The sequence below is a fragment of the Eubalaena glacialis genome, chromosome 9, assembly GCF_028564815.1.
Source record: "Eubalaena glacialis isolate mEubGla1 chromosome 9, mEubGla1.1.hap2.+ XY, whole genome shotgun sequence".
NCBI classification, from domain to species: Eukaryota; Metazoa; Chordata; class Mammalia; order Artiodactyla; family Balaenidae; genus Eubalaena; species Eubalaena glacialis.
The window spans coordinates 114,433,641-114,455,243 of record NC_083724.1 but is presented as its reverse complement, the minus strand read 5'-3'; the positions used below and the strand labels follow the sequence as shown (position 1 = coordinate 114,455,243).

The following is a 21,603-nucleotide window of genomic DNA, read 5'->3' as shown; positions in this document are numbered from 1 at the left end:
GGAACATGCACCAAAAAAGAAATATGTATGATCACAGTTAGAATATCAAAATGAAAGAAACAGAGGAATATATAGAACCCTAATAATGTGCATTTAACTAGGGAATAGTTAGGGGATAATTTATGAAAAGATATATTATGTAAAGGGATGAAACAGAAGCTATAAAAGAGCAAACAGCCTTTTCCCTTCCTTTCTGAGAAGTCCTATATTAACACATGCGGCACAAACTGGTTTGCATTTGGCAGGCTTCCTGCGTCCATTAGCAAATAGGTAAGCCAAAATAAGGAAAAGCTTTTCTAGGCATTTTGGTAATGATTACAAGTCCATTACCAGACAGATCTAGTTACAAATGTACCCTTTTTTTCCCAACTAGATTATAATGCAAAGAATAAAACTACCTTCACCTCAAAAGGAGGGAGATGTGTTACAGCCTGGAATACAGGCCAAGTTTCTGGGGCCCAGTAAGTAATCTCAGTCATTCGTAGTTCATTGAAACAAAACGACTGTTACTTTCTATATATGCCCACATATCATTTGATTAATCAGTGGCTCTGGGGCACAAGACCATTAATTTCAGTCCCAGGAAGCCATATCGGATGCTGTAAGTCTCAGGCACATTGATTTTTTTCACTAGTGGGGATTGTACATGTGGCTTTAGAGTCATACAACTCTGAGCATCATGATCTAGAATGATGTCATCCCACGGTGACTCGTTTGCTCACCCTGTTATTTAAGCTCTTCTCTTTTCCCCTCTTCTTTGCCTTTTTAATAGGTTTAAACAAAATGGCTATCAGCCTCTGACTTCAGTGATTTCTGTCATCAAACACTCAGACATTTTCCTCGTTTCTCATCATCATTGTTTGATCCGTCAGCCTGGTACAATTCTTGGCCAATGGCCATGTTAATTTTCTACTTGAAAGAACACAAATAGGATACTGCTTATGACGAAGGTAGTAGGGGGAGCTTGGGGAATAGCTGTTCATCTTGATGCACAGCAATTAGCTTGGCAAACAGAAGCAGGAACATGATTGGATCTGATGCCTAGCCAAAACTGCCTAAAGGAAAAAAAATCATTTTGTTGGGGGTATTAAGTGGCTCTTTAAATAGTGGCTATCGACAGTTATACTTGCCCTTTTAGAAATCGTACGGGCAGTGTGACATCAGAGGTCTCCAGTTTCCATGGTGATTATTAGTGATGGCATTTCAAATGTTATGGTTAAGTTCTACAGTGTAATCTTTGCACTTTACACCACATGAGAGGGAAGAGAAAAAACTGCTCCATCTTAGCATTTTTAAAGGAAAGAATGCTGATCATCCAAGTAGATAAACATCATGGCTTTTAAGTAGATACAATTTGTTAATCTTAAACAGATGTGTGCTGGTCAAAGCTACATGAGTAAGTTGATGACAGATACTAAAGTACTTGGACTTAAGTATTAATTAACTTAATTAACTGCTTAGATTAATTAACAGCTTAGATATTTAGCAGCAATTAACTGTTATTTCCTGCCTACATATTATAAGCTGGTTGTTCTCATACTACTGATTTACCCATTTTTATATGTAGGAAAAGATGATTTTCTTACGCTGAAGCAACTAATCCTGAGTTGAGAAATAGTCTAAGTAGGGAAAAATTTGTCTTCCTCTGCAGTTAAGGACAATCCGCAGGGTGAAGACTGAGCGAGCTGCTCTGGCCCCATGTCAACATCCCTCAAAGGCAGAGTGGCATCTCCTTCTTCCTCTCTCTGCCCTCTCAGCCCATGTCCCCCGCACACAGGAGATACTCAATACACGTAGTGATTTTGATGTTGATGAAGTTAGCCATTTCATTTTTGCTTTGTTTAATTTTCACATTTAGAGTTGATGGTTAATTTTAAAACACACAGTTTACTTACTAAGACAATTTTATATACTTAAGCAGAATGAATAAACTTAAAAGTCACTCTGAGAAAGTGCTTCATTGGACTCTGATAAACAAGTTTTCAGTTTTCTCATGTAGCTATAAAGTTAGTCTTTTAAAAAAGATAAATCAGCTATAAAATATACAGTATGTACCTTTTATTAACAAAATATATTGAGGTAACAGATAAAAACAATTTGTTTTTTAATATGGAAAAATAGACTATATGGAGTCTTTCTGACTAGTGATTCAAATAACATCTACTGTGTAGTTAATAATATTGTCTAGAGGCAGAATCAAAGATTATAAATCCAAGAAAACAGAGAAAATCTGCTGGCAAGGTGAAGGGAAGTCACAATGAATCAGGATGTAATTTAAAAAAAAAAATTCTACATAAATGCATTCCTCTTACAGTCACAGAAACCAGAATGATAAATGATCTGTCTCTCCCTTTACTCAAGCTACTAGTTATGCCAGGACAGAATACCTAGGCCACCACCGTGTATGAGTTACGCAAAAGCCTACAGACCAGAACAAAGATGGATTTACAAATCAAGGACAAGGTCAGGAAAAAAAAAGTAGGACACGGGTCATAAAATATCACTACTTGGGACAGAAATGGACATGCCTCCACAAATCATGGCTAGGATTAGCTACCTACGGGAAACTTTATCATTAAATACCCCAAACTAAATGAGACTGAGATCAATTACTAATGAAATTAAAGGGTCTCTTAATATGGTTTTAGAAAAGAATCTACTTCATATGTAATCAGTACAACACAGTTGGTCTTGTTGAGGACTAAAAGAAATGAAGATATTAAGGGGCAGAATTCTAGACTGTTAGAACTGTAAAAGATAACCTAACCCACTTATTTTTAGTAAAGAAATAAAGGTCCACGGAGATCAAGCAACATTATTCAAGATCACAAGGAGAGCTACTGTCAACGCAGGAACAGAATCCTAACACCCCCGTCCAAGTGTCTCTTCTTACACACCACATCTAATGAAGTCTTGTGAATAAATGCAGCACACAAGCACCAGTACTATCACAAGGAGATTTGCATTCTAAGGATCAACCTATGGAGAATAATTCACTTTTTACAAAAACCAATTAAACACACACACACACACAGCATTGTACTTAAATCAGAAAGACCAAAGTCAACTGAACAAATATGGAAGAAAAAAACCAACCAAAAAACACATGATAAAAAACACTTTACATCTGCCCTCCTTGAAGTTCTGAATAATGGACACCTCAGATGTCTGATTCAGAAACTTAAATAGAACAGTAATATATTATTAAATTAGAGAAATAAAATGCATCACACACAGAGTAAATGTTCTTGGTGTTTTCATTTGAAGAGTGATCAGATCGTCAGTCAAACAGCAAGTCAAGGCCCTAGCTGGTTTCCCCAGCAGAGAGCAGTGGTGGGGAGGCTCACAGACCAGAGAGACAGGAAGTAACACAGAACTCCCTTGAGCGCCAAGAATGCATTCCAGGGCTGCTCCTGTAGAAACCCTCTGGCCAAGAGAAACCCCTGTACAGAAACCGAGTAGTCTTACTGTGACAACTAATAAGCAGAAAGGTTCTTCCCTGTTATTTTTAGCAAGTCTTGTTATTTTAAAAGTTCTACAAGCAGATGATCTGAAATTGAGCTATTATTTAGAGTATAACAAAAAGCTAGAAAGAGGACAGATGCTGATTTCCACGTAGAAAGACACTGCTCAAAAAGCAGAAACTGAGGCTCTTACAGGCAACTGAATGTGACCTCGGGCAAGTCAGACACCCCTCTCTGCATGTAACATTTCTAAAAAGAGATAGATATCATGAAGGCAAATTAAATATAATGGAGAAGTGAAAGAATACAGATGCCCTGGAACTTCCCTGGTGGCGCCGTGGTTAAGAATCCGTCTGCCAATGCAGGGGACATGGGTTCGAGCCCTGGTCCGGCAAGATCCCACATGCTGCAGAGCAACTAAGCCCGTGCACCACAACTACTGAGCCTGCGCTCTAGAGCCCATGAGCCACAACTACTGAGCCCGCATGCCACATCTACTGAAGCCCTCGCGCCTAGAGCCCATACTCCGCAACAAAAGAAGCCACCGCAGTGAGAAGCCCGCACACTGCAACAGAGTAGCCCCTCTCACCACAACTAGAGAAAGCCCGCACGCAGCAACGAAGACCCAACACAGCCAAAAAAAAAAAAAAAAAAAAGAATACAGATGCCCTTCAGTTTTAAAACTGATCAAGTTCCCACAGATACCAGAAAATCACTTGACTGCATATCAGACTTTGGGAATGCAGGCACTGCCGGGGTCACAGAGAATATCTTTACCTTAGTGATTTGAAAGAGAATACTACATTTGGAAGAGAATACTAAAACCTTGCTACTCAAAGTATGGTCTGAAGACAATCAGTATAGGTTATCACTGGGTGCTGGTTAGAAATCTAGGCTTTCAGGCCCCACCCCAGACCTAATGAGTCAGAATCTGCATTTTAACAAGATCTCCAGATGATTCACAAGCACATTAACGATTGGGAAGTACTGTACTGAAAACACTGACAGTGCGCTGGCAAAGGAGGCCACTGAAATTTCGGGTAATCCACAGGTGCACATGTACAAAGAGTTCTGAGTCGGTCTGGCCCTTTCCTGGTACCAGGAAAGGTTGACTTCTGGTCAACCACAGCCTAAACAATCGAGAAGTAAACATTTTTTTATTACAAATATCGGCACCAATCAGGTGAGCCTCATTTAGTTCCTACTTCTTTAGTGTGATTAAAGATAACACAGAAAAAACAGAGAACAGACTTGTGGTTGCCCAGGGGGGAGGGGGAGCGGGAGGGAGAGGGATGGTCTGGGAGTTTGGGGTTAGTAGATACAAACTGTTACATTCAGAATGGATAAACAACAAGGTCCTACTGTATATCACAGGTAACTATATCCAATCTCCTGGAATAAACCATAATGGAAAAGAATATAAAAAAGAATGTATATATGTGTATAACTGAGTCACTTTGCTGTACAGCAGAAATTAGTACAACATTGTAAATCAACTGTACTTCAATTAAAAGAATATTAAAGATAACACAGAAACATAGAGAGAGCTAGCCATGTTAAAAAATGCTTTATTATCTGTCTGGATAATGCCAAAAACCATAGCCAGACTGAATAATCGATTAAGTGAGCCTGGGTCATTACATTTCCGTATTTGGAATCATTGAAATCTGGGCAAAGGTACTGATTTATTGATTGGCAACAACTTACTGATTTTTTAAAAAAAAGTGTCATTTCAACTTTCATTTAATAATGCCATAGTCTAATGGGAAAACAAATTCTGCAGGGAAAATAACCTGAATCTTGATCATGGCTTTCACCATGTTAGCTTCTTATTGAGAATAGCAAAGTTTGTGAGGATATGACACTCTAGAGTATGAGTGAAAGGGTGCATATGCGTTATTTCTTGCTCCACTTACAGCAGGCCTTCCTTTACACGCCCACTTCTCCACTTATCTGATGTCCTAGGCAAGGTAAGGGGAAAGCTTCCAAACAGGGGAAATCTGTTCCCCAGGAACAAAGTCATTGAAAACAATTTTTAAGGAGCAAGGAACTCTGCCTTTAAACATCTTATACTGGCAAGTAGGTTCTATTTTAATTTCCAGAATGATACTGACAAATCTCCACACTGACTTATGATTTTCTTAGATCCATATCATCAAATTTCATTTTTCCCAGACAGAGTAACTGGGCAGAAAGCACAAGAGACCAGTGTGACAGACCACGAGGAAGACAGGATATAGATTACTGGCCTTGCCACTCAAGAGATGGAGAGCTTCTGCAAGCTCTATTCCGCCAAACTGCTTACAGGAAGTTTCTTTGTGCTTGAGCACCAGTCTTTCCCTATTTGGCTCTGCGCAATTTTGAACATAATAATCATAAATGGGGGCAAGAGAGGCCTGAGGTACTTTTCATTGTGGAACCAAGTTAAAAATGTGAACAAATCATGAACTCTGCCCTCCCCCAGTTACCTGATATAACAGCTATTTTCCCAGATCCATGTTCTTCTCTAGCTATTCTTTCTGCTTCCTCCATCAGTAGCATGCCAAATCCCTGTAAGAGGCAATGGAGGGGTTAGGGAATTAAGAAGGGAAGAAGTCATTAAGAGGGGTCCATAAAACAAGAAGGGTAATATTTCGTAGCTGCTAAACTCTTTTAAAATAAGAGTGACAAAAAAACCATTTACGGGTGTAAGGAAAAGTTTCACTATTCAATTATACCAAAAGCACACTGTAGCAGACTAGGAATAACTCTGCAACAAAAGCCATCAAAAGGTATTCTGTGGATGATGTAATCTAGTCACAGCAAGGGGGTAATTGCCTCTCAACTTGTCTCTTTTTAAACAAGTTCTAGGCAATCTCCAGGTGATGAAAGTCTGGGGCATGTACTCTTGTATTATTAGTCACCCCTTCAATTTCTAAAAAGCTTTTTGAAACCAGGCAATATTCTTAAATCACCAATATGGGGGTTTATGCTACATCCACCATTAACAGTTTTAACCTATTCTCCTGAAATTTAAAAAAGTGAGTTATTTATTTAGGTTGTTTGGGGGAGTGGAATAGTGTTCCACTATATATATCACATAGCTTGCTTGTCTTTACGAAGTGTTTTAACATTTCATAAGTGCTTTCTTTCAAATTATCATCTCCTTCGATCCCAAAATAGTTGAATCATACAAAATTGCCAGTATTAGACCATTTCTGACTTTCAAAAATAGCAATTTCATATGGTTCCGTCTATTATTATATTCCACTTGACTGAGTCTCAATTTGTCTCTCCCTCCCCCTCCCTCACACCCAAAGGGGAGCAATTTAAAGAGAAAACATCTCTGAACAACTGTAGTATTATACTGGTTCCTCTGTTTCTACACTTCCCGAATTTCCCCTCTCCTTTTCCTCTGCTCCCACCCTCGCTCCATTCTTTTTCTCTTTTCCTCCTTTGAGCAATTTCTTAATCATAGTCAAACAGAAATGGAATACAGGATACCTGATGCTGAAATTTAGTGGGATCCCGACTGCTGACGGGGACGACACTTCCATACACATGCAGCTCTCGGACTATGGACACCCCCCCGACCAATTCGAAACGGAATGTCTCCTCTGAGCACTTCCGTAATCTCAGGAGGCCAATCAAAATGTCTTGATCGGGGTCTTCATAGGATAAGAACGTCTCCCAGCCACCATTTGCAACATAATCTCTTCTTACCAATTCAACCTGTTTCATAAAAAGCCACGCAAAAACTTTTTTTTTTTAAATTAGAGAACAAAGTGCGTTTCTATAATTATACATGTTTATTTAGACTAATATCCACGATTAGGGATAAAGAATAAATAACCACAAATTATGTTTCTTTTTACTTGTCTCCTCTCAATAGCACTGAACGAGAGTTCATGACTTGTTCGTGGACTATATAAAAGGAAACCAGTTTTACAACTTCATAAATATTTGCACCTCATTAACTTTGTGATTCTTACAGAGTTTGGCTCAGTAAATGCTTCCATGTATTTAAATCTGATCCTCCATGAAGAGTCTCTAAGGTAAAATTATACATTATGTCACGTGTGCAGCTCTTGGGAGCACCCTGAGGCCCCAGGACTGTCAGGTACTCAATGGTTTTCTTTTCTAGTCCTTACCTCCTCCACTAAAACCTGCTTTTAGGGGAAAAAATGTGTTATTGGTTACTTATTCCTTGATGGAATTTTTTTAAAAAGTATCCCACAGGACCTTTAAAATAGTATGCCTAGTTATGAGATTAACATGTTAAAGAAAATCCAATCACCGGAGAGGGGCTTTTGGGGAAGCTTTTGTGTTAGCAATCTACATGGGCTTTTGACTCTTGCTTCCTGCTCAAGTGTCCCTTGTACTTTGCATAAATATAAGCAAAATGCATGCAGAGAAAGCTACATATGTGGGCAGGGTCACACCCAGATACACTCTGAAAATGGGCGGACTGGACCCACAGTGAGGTGAATAAACAGACTAATACTGACATTCCTCCTCAACTTAATGTTTGCTGAATAACTGGATTGCACAAGAATTTGGCAAAATGACTAACTATGCTTGGGTCTACTTTTTTCCTCAAAAGATCCAAAATGTGAAAAATGTCAATCAAATAAACAATTCATTTTGAGAACAGAAATATCAATGCTGATCTACTCTAGCCTTTCTCAAATGGGCTCCCACACGACAGCTAACCCCCACAGAAAATCTGGCAAATAGCTAACACGATGTCATTCTAGGAGAGAAGTTAATTCATCACAAACACGTTGTATGGAACCCCAGTTGATATGGCTGATCTATTCGCTTGATTACCATCAACAGGCAATAATTTAACAGTTGCACACAGAGATAAGCACATGACACTCAGCTTTACCTGAAGGTAGCCACTAGTCACATTCGGCTATTTACATTTGAATTACTTGAAATTAAATAAAATTAAAAACTAAGTTCTTCTTTGCACTAGCCACATTTCAAGTCACATGTGACTGGTAGCTGATATCCTATTAGATGGCACAGATTATAGAACATTTCCAACACTACGGAAAGTTCTACTGGACAGTACTGATCTACAATGAAGTTCAAACTTGGTTTTCCTAACCTGGCTCTTCTAGAGTTGAGCCACCCTCATATCTGGCTTTCCTGGCTTGACCTCATTCTCAGTTACTCTTTGCTCTTAGTTTACTCATTAACTTCTAGGGTTTGGTCCTACTGGTAAGCAGGTGTAGGCCCAAGCTTGACAAAGATTAATGAACAGGACCCAATCTCTCTATAAAATGAAGAAACTAACCTGGTATGGACGCACTTTGTGATGAATTTCTTGGATTCCAACCTCTCTGGTTCTCACATCTCGACACTGCCAAGAAAAAAGAAAGGAAAGAAAGAAAGAAAAGAAAGAAAGAAAAAAAAGTGGGAAGGGGGGCAAATATAAAACTGGTAACTAATTCAATTTTTATTGAAACTTCTCCACCAAATCCTGGGCCCAAAATTAAGTTTGGACATAATTTACCTTGAGATAAAAGAAATGAATTAAAAATGAAGCCATCTTTAATAAACCTGAGAATAGGGAAAAACAAACTAGAAATACATGAAGTTGGTACAGTATTGCTTTTAAAATAAGTTTAGAATCCAAAGGAGATCAATATATAATATTGAAAGTAAAGAACATACATCCTAAAATCTGAAAATCCAGAGGATATAACTGTATCTGAAACTGCAATCCAAAACTATGTCTACTGAAGAGTAAAAACTGAATTCCTAATTTTTTAAAACCTTCACCATTTTATGGCAGTTAACATTTTTAGCATCACCATATTTGTATCATTTTAGGAATGTCAGAAAGAGGGAAGCTAAGACTGCTGTTTTTTGCAGAGAAGGGCTCTGTGGAAGAAAGGATGGGAGGGAGGGAGGGAGGAAGGAAGGGAAGGAAGAAGAATGGAAAGAAAGAACCTTGAGCTATTTATTATACAATCTGAACCATGGTCGGAGATTGGCTCTTTGAGCGTCCCTGGGAAGCACAAAGCTGCCTGTGGATGATACGGAAGCAGTGCCTGGTCTGCACGGCCAAGCTATGTGATGTAACTCTTGCTTCTATTCCACAACCCAGTGTGCAGGCTACACAGCCTGACATTTATAATTACAGTAACTATTATATGCCCTATGGTATATTTTCCCCTATAGAACTGTAAAAATTATTTCCAGGATTCTAACATTTTCCATCAGTGAGAAAAGATCGCCATAGGAAATCTGATGACGTCATGCAGCTATACTACTAATAGTATATTGAGTATATATATGGATGGAATTCCATGAGAAAAATAAGAGCTCATTATTCAGTTCTATAAGAACTAAGCTATTTCCAAGCCCCGGGAACCCATATTACATGCTCTTAATGAACACTTGCATGCTTTTTTCTTTTTTTTGGAGGGGAGGGGAATGCTTTTTAAGGCAGAGATTGGTGTGGGCTTATTTTCTAGTAAAGACACTGCCTATGTGAACTAGATGTCTTTTGGTGTGACTGAATTCCAGTCTTTAGACTCAATCCCAGTTTACCTTACGAGGGGCTATCACGGTTTAGGAGGGGTACAGGGTTAAAAACAGTGGCTGGTTGACGAGGTCAGCAGGCTCAGCAGGCCAGGGGGGCACTGCGGCAGCGGTATTCTCAGGAGGAGGAGGAGCTGGACAAGGACGGGTGGGGACTGGGAAGCTGAGCAGGCGCACACTCGTGTTTGGGGCTATTCACTACTGTACAGACATTTGCTGTTTTTCTAGAACTGAAATTTTTTTTTTTTGCAGGGGGGGAGGGTAGAATAAGCCATAATGTTCACAAACTCTCCTATGGACAAACAATTTTCTGAAAAATTTTCTCCATAATATATTGACAGAGAACAAAATGTTCTGGGTAGGTCCACAAACATGATATGCAGTCCTCTCAACGACGTCTTTCGAAGTGTGGTCCATGTTTGCACTGTGCGTGAGAACCCCCCACAGCTCCATCCCAGATGGAGTGAATGAGAATCTTTGAAGGCAGAGGCCAGGAATCAGTGCTCAGGCCTAGACACCCTCCTGGCCTTTTCTCTTTAGCAGCTCTGAGAAATAGCTCCTAGGGCACTGAGTTTCAAACCTTATCTTGATTTCAGAATCATCTACAGAGACTGTCAAATTGCAGATTCCTGGGCTCTTTCAGGGAAAGCAGAAAGGAGGTGCTTAGTAAATATTTGTGAAATAAATGAGTGAGTGAATAGACATGGGGGTGGGGCAGGACAAGGGAGACTGGTATATCTGGGCAATAACATTGCTAATTATTTCAGCATGTAAGCCTTGTTTCTTCAAATGTTGTATTCTTCTCTAACCACTAGTCAAGAATCGAACACCCAATACTTCAAAAAAAAAAAAAAAAAGTTTTTTATAAAGGAGTTGAACACATAGTTGGCAATCTGAGAAGGCAGAAAAAACAACCATTAAATTCACAAACCTACGCTCTTTTAGAAGAAAGCAGAGGGGTGTAGGGGATAGGATGCAGACTTTGCAACCACTAGCTTCAATTTCAACGTGTTATACGGTAAGAATGGCTTCAATACATGAAAGCTTTTTGACCAAACCTGTAAGTTTGTAATGTGATAGTATCACAGGTTTTCGTGTCTCAGATTACTTTGATCTCAACAGTTATGGTCAGACTCTTACCTGTATTCCAAGGTCTTTCATTCTTGCAAACGCCAGCTCTCTCAAGTTACCATGCTCTACTCCTGAGCTGACTAAGGGCATTGGAATATCTCTGTAGGAGAAAAACATCAGCTGTTGCAAAATATAAGTCATTCTCTACAGCAGTAAGGCAGGGATACTTTAAAAAAAAAAAAAAAAAAAAAGAACAAAACCACCCCTTCCCCACCTCAAAACCGACCAGGAAAGCAGAGGTTGAATATTCTAACCCAAAAGCAAGGTTCACAGCTTTTCTACCCCCCAGTTTTCCCATCTATGAAATTACGATTTTCACCTATCACTCAGGGTTTTTGTAAGAAACATCTGATGAAAACACTTTATAAGATTACAGAGTACAAAACAAATGTCCAATAACCATTAGTAATGATTTTTGGCTGAAGAGACAGACATCTGTACTAAACAAAACAAGAAATAAAACTGTTTTTTACAAAATCCAATTTAAGAGGAGAAATAAAAATTATTATTAACACACTGATTTATAGCTTACAAACACTTTCCCATACAGTTGCTGAATGACAAGTAACCAGGAAGTGCAAAAGCCTGGCTTAGACAACTGGTCTCAAAGAATAAATTTTTTCCCATTTCCTAAAAATCTAAATTAGAAGTGACTCTGCATTCGAAGAATAAGAACTTGCCTCAAGATGAGAGTAGATAAAATTTATTTCCTGGCATTAACATAGTGTAAAGTGCCCGGCATCAAGGAAACGTCAATCAAAAGTTGAAATTATGAGTTTCATTTTAGTAGCCCTCACTATCCCTTCTAGACAAAAATCAGTATCTAAAGATAAGACAGTTTAAAAAAAAAACCTAAAGTAAGAATATGCTCAGCACATCTCTGGTTTAAAGATAAATTCCCAATTTCTTTTGTCTAACATTTGGTTGATTTAGAAGACTTGAAGAATACGTCATTTATCTTTTCTTCTCATTTTTGCTTTTGAATCAGCTTGAGTCTTTTCCTTCTCTTTTCACTTATCCATCCACACATTAAGTAAATACAATTAGCTAATTCATCCATTTGATTCTAATAAGATACTCCCCAATCACTCAAAAAAGTATCAAAAGCCAATTGATTAGCATTAAAAACTATACACAATAAATCTATCAGGCTCTGGAAGCAACTATAAAGCACTGATAAGCCAAAATTCTTTAAGAGAAAGACATAGCAGGGAGTTCAAAGTGAGAGCAACATAAAAAACATATTTTAGAGTGATTAGTTAATAGATATGGTTTACTTATACTTTCTAGTAAAATAAACTTTCTGTCTTTGGAACTATAATTTCTTAAAATCAAATTCATCTTAAATTAGTAAGCAGATGAAACTGAAAAGAAGGCTAGTGAACTAAAAAGTACAGTTTATTTTAGCAAGAAATGTACAAACAACTGTTTTAAATATTTTACTATTTCATATTATATAAGCCAAAGTTAGTCTTCCAAATGTCCCTTTTAACCCTGAAATATTTTATAAATTACTCACAAATACATGTGTATAGTTTCACAACAAAGTAAAATTTTGAACGCTGTTATACGTCATATGAAATTAATCTGATAAAACCAATGGCAACCACTGTTAGTGATAGGGACGAAGTAAAGGGACAAATTAGGCAATTAAATAGTTAATCCCACTAGGGGATTGTAAGTAAACAAGAAAGTATGGGAGACCCCTGTAAGTTAATGGTCATTCAAGAAAGCAGGTTTGCTTAACCACAAAGCCAAGCAGGCCTGCCTAGCAGCAAAACCCATGCAGCAGAAGCATGAGACAAGCCCCAAAACAATAAAAACAATGGTGACATGAGACCCACATCCTGCCCAGTGAGCTCAGTAAGTCAATGATCCCTAGGACATGCTCTCTGCACACATAAAAAACAGTACTTTATGGAAAGGTGACATTTCAAAGTGAAAGACCTGAAATAATTTTTCCATAGTGCCATGACAGTCCTAGCTTGACCATGTAGGGACAAGAAAACTCCCCTGCCCAATCTGGAGGAGGAGCTGATGATGGACGCGTGATGTCTACTCAAGAATGAGGAAGAAGGTGGTCTTTTCACCCTCCCCACTTTTCCTTTGATTACAAAACTGTAGCCCACTAAGTTCTCAGGGCACGGCACCTTCTTGCCCACCCGCTTGTAAGCCTCACAAGCATCCTATTCTAATAAATCACTGCTTATCTATCACTTTGCCTCTCGCTGAATTCTTTCTGCACTGAGACATAAAAGACCGGGCTCCTTGGAGCCCCCCTGAAACGACACTTATCGGTTTCGGCAGTACCCGTTACGTGAGATACATTTGATTCTTGTTATTCATGGCAGTGAAGTCCTATAATGTGCCATGAACACTGAATTAGCAAATACTGAAGCACTGCTCCTATGGAAAATGCAGGGTTAGGTTCCTGTGAGCCTTCAGTCCATTTTCTCCAACCGATCAACACGTAACCTTGTTTTATGTGTGTTTCCAGCTAAAAACACTTTATTTAACACAGAATTGATTTGGTAACATTGCACTTGTGGCCAATAGCACTATAATTCATGCTGCAATGAAGCTTATCTAACACATTTATTTTCTTTGTAAGACACATCACAGCCTTCTTGTACACAGGAACACTAGATAGCACCTCGGCACTACATGTGGGGGCCATTTTAAACAGCAAAATCAACAAAAAGCATAAAAATGTGAAAAATGTGTTATTAAATGGATGGTGAAAAGACGCTTGTTACAGTATGAGAGCTGAAACAAGTACACTGCATCATGCCAACATCCTGTTCCTCACCAACCCTCCAACTACCAGTCTAGCATCCACTGATGACTCCTTCTGTATCACCGTCCGTAGAATAGACAACAATGGTGATTATCTATTTCTACCATCCCTTCTGCATTTATTATTTGAGCTTGTATTTTAAGGAAGAATGTTCCCTTCTCTATTTATTCATTTATTTATAAATGCGTAGATTTCTATTTTATTCAATGAGATGTAATCTGATATTAACATTATTTATTTTGTTGCTTACATTAGATTTGGTCATGGGCATGCGTTTAGGCTGGCTTTGGGGTCCTTCTGACATGTTCCCACCATTGTTTGAATATTTCTTTACTTTCTGGAACAACAAGATGTTCCAGGTTGATCTTATATGTTTGCTGCCCCAGCCCTAGAATTGGCCATTTATCCAAGCATCCCTGATTCCTTTTAGTGGAGAGTGGTATTTAGAAACCAAGGTCTGAGCACTCATTGTGCTCATTACTACTGAGGTATCATTGCCTCTAGACCCTTTCAGTGTACACAACTAAGAAATTTACGTATGTATATACATATGTGTATATATATTTATATTCATATATTCATATACATAAACATTATAACTGTTTCTATATATAAATTTAAAAAGCCGTGAGATCATGTTGATAATTACAATTCTAATCCAGTGCCTCAGTGTTCTTTTCAGCTTTCTACCCTTCAATGTCTGTAAATCCCTTTGGACAGTGAGAAATCTGGCTCTCTTATCTTTAGTATATTTATTTGTTTGCTAAATCAAACAACTTATTTGCTCAATATAACCAATCTCCCAACTACTCTCGTTGCCACCTCTGCACTCACTACTCTTACTCTCCATTTCTTCAGATGCCAGGCATGCTGCTGTCAATACTTTTGTGGCACTGCCTCCAGAGGTGATGGGAACGGGAGATGAAGGGAAAGGAAGATGGGCTCTACAAATATTTTTAATAATGAACCAGTCCCCTTTTTCTTTTTTTTAACATCTTTATTGGAGTATAATTGCTTTACAATGGTGTGTTAGTTTCTGCTTTATAACAAAGTGAATCAGCTATATATATACATATATCCCTATATCTCTTCCCTCTTGCGTCTCCCTCCCACCCTCCCTATCCCACCCCTCTAGGTGGTCACAAAGCACCAAGCTAGTGCTTCCCACTAGCTATCTATTTTACATTTGGTAGTATATATAAGTCCATGCCACTCTCTCATTTCGTTCCAGCTTACCCTTCCCCCTCCCCATGTCCTCAAGTCCATTCTCTACGTCTGCGTCTTTATTCCTGTCCTGCCCCTAGGTTCTTCAGAATCATTTTTTTTTTAGACTCCATATATATGTGTTAGCATACAGTATTTATTTTTCTCTTTCTGACTTACTTCACTCTGTCCATCCACCTCACTAAAAATAACTCAATTTCGTTTATTTTTATGGCTGAGTAATATTCCACTGCATATATGTGCCACATCTTCTTTATCCATTCATCTGTCAATGGACACATAGGTTGCTTCCATCTCCTGGCTATTGTAAATAGAGCTGCAATGAACATTGTGGTACATGACTCTTTTGAATTATGGGTTTCTCCGGGTATATGCCCAGTAGTGGGATTGTTGGGTCGTGTGGTAGTTATATTTTTAGTTTTTTAAGGAACTTCCATACTGTTCTCCATAGTGGCTGTATCAATTTACATTCCCACCAACAGTGCAAGAGGGTTCCCTTTTCTCCATACCCTCTCCAGCATTTATTGTTTGTAGATTTTTCGATGATGGCCATTCTGACTGGTGTGAGGTGATACCTCATTGTAGTTTTGATTTGCATTTCTCTAATGATTAATGATGTTGAGCATACTTTCATGTGTTTGTTGGCAATCTGTATATATTCTTTGGACAAATGTCTATTTAGGTCTTCTGCCCATTTTTGGATTGGGTTGTTTTTTTGATATTGAGCTACATGAGGTGCTTGTATATTTTGGAGATTAATCCTTTGTCAGTTGCTTCATTTGCAAATATTTTCTTCCATTCTGAGGGTGGTCTTTTGGTCTTGTTTATGGTTTCCTTCGCTGTGCAAAAGCTTTTAAATTTCATTAGGTCCCATTTGTTTATTTTTGTTCCTATTTCCATTTCTCTAGGAGGTGGGTCAAAAAGGATCTTGCTGTGATTTATGTCATAGAGTGTTCTGCCTATGTTTTCCTCTAAGAGTTTTATAGTGTCTGGCCTTACATTTAGGTCTTTAATCCATTTTGAGTTTATTTTTGTGTATGGTGTTAGGGAGTGTTCTAATTTCATTCTTTTACATGTAGCTGTCCGGTTTTCCCAGCACTACTTATTGAACAGGCTGTCTTTTCTCTATTGTATATTCTTGCCTCCTTTGTCACAGATACAGTGACCATATGTGCGTGGGTTTATCTCTGGGCTTTCTATCCTGTTCCATTGATCTATATTTCTGTTTCTGTGCCAGTACCATACTGTCTTGATTACTGTAGCTTTGTAGTGTAGTCTGAAGTCCGGGAGCCTGATTCCTCCAGCTCCGTTCTTTCTCAAGATTGCTTTGGCTATTCGGGGTCTTTTGCGTTTCCATACAAATTGTAAAATTTTTTGTTCTAGTTCTGTGAAAAATGCCTTTGGTAGCTTGACAGGGATTGCACTGAATCTGTAGATTGCTTTGGGTAGTACAGTCATTTTCACAATGTTGATTCTTCCAATCCAAGAACATGGTATATCTCTCCATCTGTTTGTATCATCTTTAATTTCTTTCATCAGTGTCTTATAGTTTTCTGCATACAGGTCTTTTGTCTCCTTAGGTGGGTTTATTCCTAGGTATTTTATTCTTTTTGTTGCAATGGTAAATGGGAGTGTTTCCTAAATTTCTCTTTCAGATTTTTCATCATTAGTGTATAGGAATGCAAGAGATTTCTGTGCATTAATTTTGTATCCTGCTACTTTACCAAATTCATTGATTAGCTCTAGTAGTTTTCTGGTAGCATCTTTAGGATTCTCTATGCATACTATCATGTCATCTGCAAACAGTGACAGCTTTACTTCTTTTCCGATTTGCATTCCTTTTATTTCTTTTTCTTCTCTGATTGCTGTGGCTAAAACTTCCAAAACTATGTTGAACAATAGTGGTGAGAGTGGACAACCTTGTCTTGTTCCTGATCTTAGAGGAAATGGTTTCAGTTTTTCACCACTGAGAACGATGTTGGCTGTGGGTTTGTCATATATGGCCTTTATTATGTTGAGGTAAGTTCCTTCTATGCCTACTTTCTGGAGGGTTTTTTTATCATAAATGGGTGTTGAATTTTGTCAAAAGCTTTTTCTGCATCTATTGAGATGATCATATGGTTTTTCTCCTTCAATTTGTTAATACGGTTTATCACATTGATTTGCATATATTGAAGAATCCTTGCATTCCTGGGATAAACCCCACTTGATCATGGTGTATGATCACTTTAATGTGCTTGGATTCTGTTTGCTAGTATTCTGTTGAGGATTTTTGCATCTATGTTCATCAGTGATATTGGCCTGTAGTTTTCTTTCTTTGTGTCATCTTTGTCTGGTTTTGGTATCAGGGTGACGGTGGCCTCGTAGAATGAGTTTCAGAGTGTTCCTCCCTCTGCTATATTTTGGAAGAGTTTGAGAAGGATAGATGTTAGCTCTTCTCTAAATGTTTGACAGAATTCACCTGTGAAGCCATCTGGTCCTGGGCTTTTGTTTGTTGGAAGATTTTTAATCACAGTCTCAATTTCAGTGCTTGTGATTGGTCTGTTTATATTTTCTTCCTGGTTCAGTCTCGGAAGGTTGTGCTTTTCCAAGAATTTGTCCATTTCTTCCAGGTTGTCCATTTTATTGGCATATAGTTGCTTGTAGTAATCTCTCATGATCCTTTGTATTTCTGCAGTGGCAGTTGTTACTTTTCCTTTTTCATTTCTAATTCTACTGATTTGAGACTTCTCCCTTTTTTTCTTGAGTCTGGCTAATGGTTTGTCAATTTTGTTTATCTTCTCAAACAACCTGCTTTTAGTTTTACTGATCTTTGCTATCATTTCCTTCATTTCTTTTTATTTCTGATCTGATCTTTATGATTTCTTTCCTTCTGCTAACTTTGGGGTTTTTTTGTTCTTCTTTCTCTAATTGCTTTAAGTGTAAGGTTAGGTTGTTTGAGATGTTTCTTGTTTCTTGAGGTAGGATTGTATTGCTATAAACTTCCCTCTTAGAACTGCTTTTGCTGCATTCCATAGGTTTTGGGTCCTCATGTTTTCATTGTGATTTGTTTCTAGGTATTTTTGATTTCCTCAGTGATCTCTTGTGAACTGGTACTTTTAAAAGACACTAAAATTTTCAATACAAGTAAACTCTCTAAGGTCTAGGTTTTATCATATGGTGTTGTTATGCAGAACTATATGACAGAAAGACAGAATTACCAGCAGGGCTAGCTAATAATTTGTGGTGCCTAGTGCAAAATGAAAACAGGGGGCCTCTTCTGAAAAAATTATTAATGATTTCAAGACGGTGAGAGCAGAGCATTAGGCCAAGTTAAAGTCCTATGAGACTACACAGGTCGCATGTCCCTGAAGCTGGCACTGACTACCCCAAAGCACAAGTCAGTGCGGACCTGGTAACACAGGGCTTTATAATGATGCTGACAGTTCATAAATGTCCTTAAATTTATGTCTGTCACTACAAAATGCAATATGGCTTTAATGGTCTTTGGCAGTGAAATGCCTGGAGTGTACCAGACAGGAGTTTTTCCTCATTAGGGAATAGAAATGTGGCAATCTCCACTTTCAGTGATAAAGTTTTTTTCACTAAAAATGAAGAGAGAGAGTTCTATATATGTTGAGCATCTTCTATGTGCAAAGTAGTATATTAAGCAATTTGGAATATATAAAATAGACACTGTTACAGACTCCGAGGAGTTCAAAACCCAGGTAAGATTACTGACCATCTGAACTTGCTACATCCATCTAGGTGGGACTTAAAATTATTTTTAGGCTTTTCAATTTGTTTCACTTTCTTGGCTTGAAGAGATATTACATTCAAGAATATTCATTTTTCTATTTCACAGGTAACATTTCAAGCTTAGAGGCACTAATATTTGCAATTTGCTCATCAAAAGCCTTTCAAAGTGCTGTCTAGAGCTTTTTTGGTCTGAAGTTTCTCGCACTTCAGAAGCATCTTTTGGCTGCAAATTGGTATTCTATTCAAATGCTTCACAGTGATTTAAAAAAATCACATCAAGGCAGACAGCTGTTAAATAGCCTGTGGGCAGCAGCAGTTTAATGTGGCTCCATCATGTGCCTGGACAGAATTGTACATTTAATCATTGACTGCACCCTTCAGGGCTGCAATACAGAATCATCTACTGGGATGCTACGTCATAAAAACACCCGGTAAAATGGTATTGACTCAACTGTCATAAAATTTAAAGTGTAAATTAATTAATAAAAAAAGGGGGGTGGGGTGGGGAAAATGGCCAATTAAAAAAATATCAGGTAATCTAATAGTAAATTATAGTATTTTTTTTTTAAAAAGACAAGTGTAAAACATTGTGTTTTCACTTGAAATATCTTCCCCCCCACTTTCCTTCCTTTGCTCCTTCCGATGCCTGTCTAGAAAATAATTCCTAGGGCTTCCCTGGTGGCGCAGTGGTTGAGAATCTGCCTGCCAATGCAGGGGACACGGGTTCGAGCCCTGGTCTGGGAAGATCCTACATGCCGCGGAGCAACTGGGCCCGTGAGCCACAACTACTGAGCCTGCGCATCTGGAGCCTGTGCTCCGCAACAAGAGAGGCCGCGACAGTGAGAGGCCCGCGCACTGCAATGAAGAGTGGCCTCTGCTCGCTGCAACTAGAGAAAGCCCTCGCACAGAAATGAAGACCCAACACAGCTCAAAATAAATAAATAAATTTATAAAAAAAAAAAAAAGAAAATCATTCCTAAAATCTTATCCTCCATGTATATAAGTTTAGATTAGCTAGTCAACACTAAGCAAGTTGCTTGTAATTAGTAGAAGCTGTCACTAGGTGAACCAACATAGAGATAGCCAGATTTTCTAAAGGCACAGAACAAAAAGACACACACGATTTTCCTTTACTATGATTTAAAACAAAAATAAACTATAATTATTAAAATCACCTGGATGAAACACCCTAAGAGGAGGCTTTTTCCTTTGCCAATGGCTTCTTTCCAGCAAGACATAACCAACTGCTTCCAAATTAATAGAGTGAGGGTACTTAACTGCACTTCTAAACCACTATCAGTTTTCTACATTTTCAAAATCGTTCTAAAAGTTTAAAACTGAAGCTAGACGAAACACTGCGATTCTCTTTTCCCAACTCAAAAGGTTTCTCAGCCCCTGAACACTGTCTAACACTCAGCCTTCTCTTGTACACATCTGTATGTAAACCTTGAGTTACCCATTAGCACTTTCCTTAGCTCTTCTTTTTCAACATTTTACCATCAAGCCCTCGATACAAGTTTCTTTCTAGAAGTCTAGATATACCAAGTTCTAGCTATATCTGAATATAACTTTAAAAACATCAGTAAATGGAGCATAAAGTTTTTATGCAGAGATATGAAGCTGTTTTACCAGAACACAGCTACCAAATTGTTATTAAGCGTTAAGTGTACTATGTGAACAAGGACAGCTCTCCAGAGAGCTGCAATGGGGTCATGACAGGAGAACTGGGAACGGGGAGGTGTCTTTAATCAGCCTCATGTTCGTTATCCATAATATCATGCCTTTCTCCTCGTACACCCTTTTGGTTGTATAATATACATATTCTTAATTCTTCCTGTCATGACCCCTTTACAATTTTCCTATAGAGATTATATTTGCTGCTTCTGTTTTCTCGAAATCCTTGTTTTTTCAGCTGGTGGTAAGCCAGGATAATGTCCCATAGTGGTATTTCATAAAGCCTATAAAATTAAGCTTTTAATGTTATAGCAATGTCTTTGTTGCTTTTGACTCGCTGGTTACAGCAGTAAGAAATTTAAAGCTAAAAATGAATGGGGAGAATGTAAATTCTTCATCTGATTGCCCATGTGATCTATGCCTTGTTACTCTTGGTAGGAAAACTATGGTGTCTATGGCTGTGAAATTCTATCTATTCTGTTATCTGTTGCCTTGCTCTGCTGCTGGGAAGTAGTGTCTTCATTGTTCTCTGGTTGCCCCAGTGAGTTAAATGCAAATGCTGTTTTTCTTTTGTTGTTATTAGTATTACTTATTGCATCTTTGTTTCTATTGTATTAATTTTTTGAAACAATCTCAAAGTCACAGAAAAATTCCTAAGTGTGGTACAAATAACTATATTCCTGAAGTATAATATTTGAAAGTAAATTGGGAACAAGATGTCCCAATACCCCCAGAATACTCTTAGTATTTCCTACAACAAGGATATTCTCTTGCATAACAGTAATACAACCATCAAAATCAGGAAACTAACATTGGCACTTTACTATTGTCTAATCCTAGACTCCATCCCAGCTTCCTGTGAGCCTCTGGTCACAGGATTTCCATCAGCTGATCAACATGACCTTGTTTTACGTGTATTTCTGTTTAAGGTGTCTCGCTCTCTCTCTCTCAATAAATAGACAGATGATTCATTAACATGAAACTCATGGCTCATAGCTCATGTCTGAATGAAGCTAATCTAACACATGCCTTTTCTCC

The 21,603-nt window shown here is 38.2% G+C and overlaps 1 protein-coding gene across 3 annotated transcripts in view; it reads right to left on the bottom strand.

The window, feature by feature from the left end:
- ELP3 (elongator acetyltransferase complex subunit 3) overlaps positions 1-21,603 on the bottom strand; it is a 104,747-nt gene that overhangs the window by 26,533 nt on the left and 56,611 nt on the right. For all 3 annotated transcript variants that reach the window (XM_061199452.1, XM_061199453.1, XM_061199454.1), the window contains 4 exons: positions 11,142-11,232; positions 8,749-8,814; positions 6,948-7,175; positions 5,933-6,014 (listed from right to left, as the gene is read on the bottom strand). In XM_061199452.1, the coding sequence (XP_061055435.1) occupies positions 5,933-6,014; positions 6,948-7,175; positions 8,749-8,814; positions 11,142-11,232 (467 nt within the window). The remainder of the gene's footprint in view (positions 1-5,932; positions 6,015-6,947; positions 7,176-8,748; positions 8,815-11,141; positions 11,233-21,603) is intronic.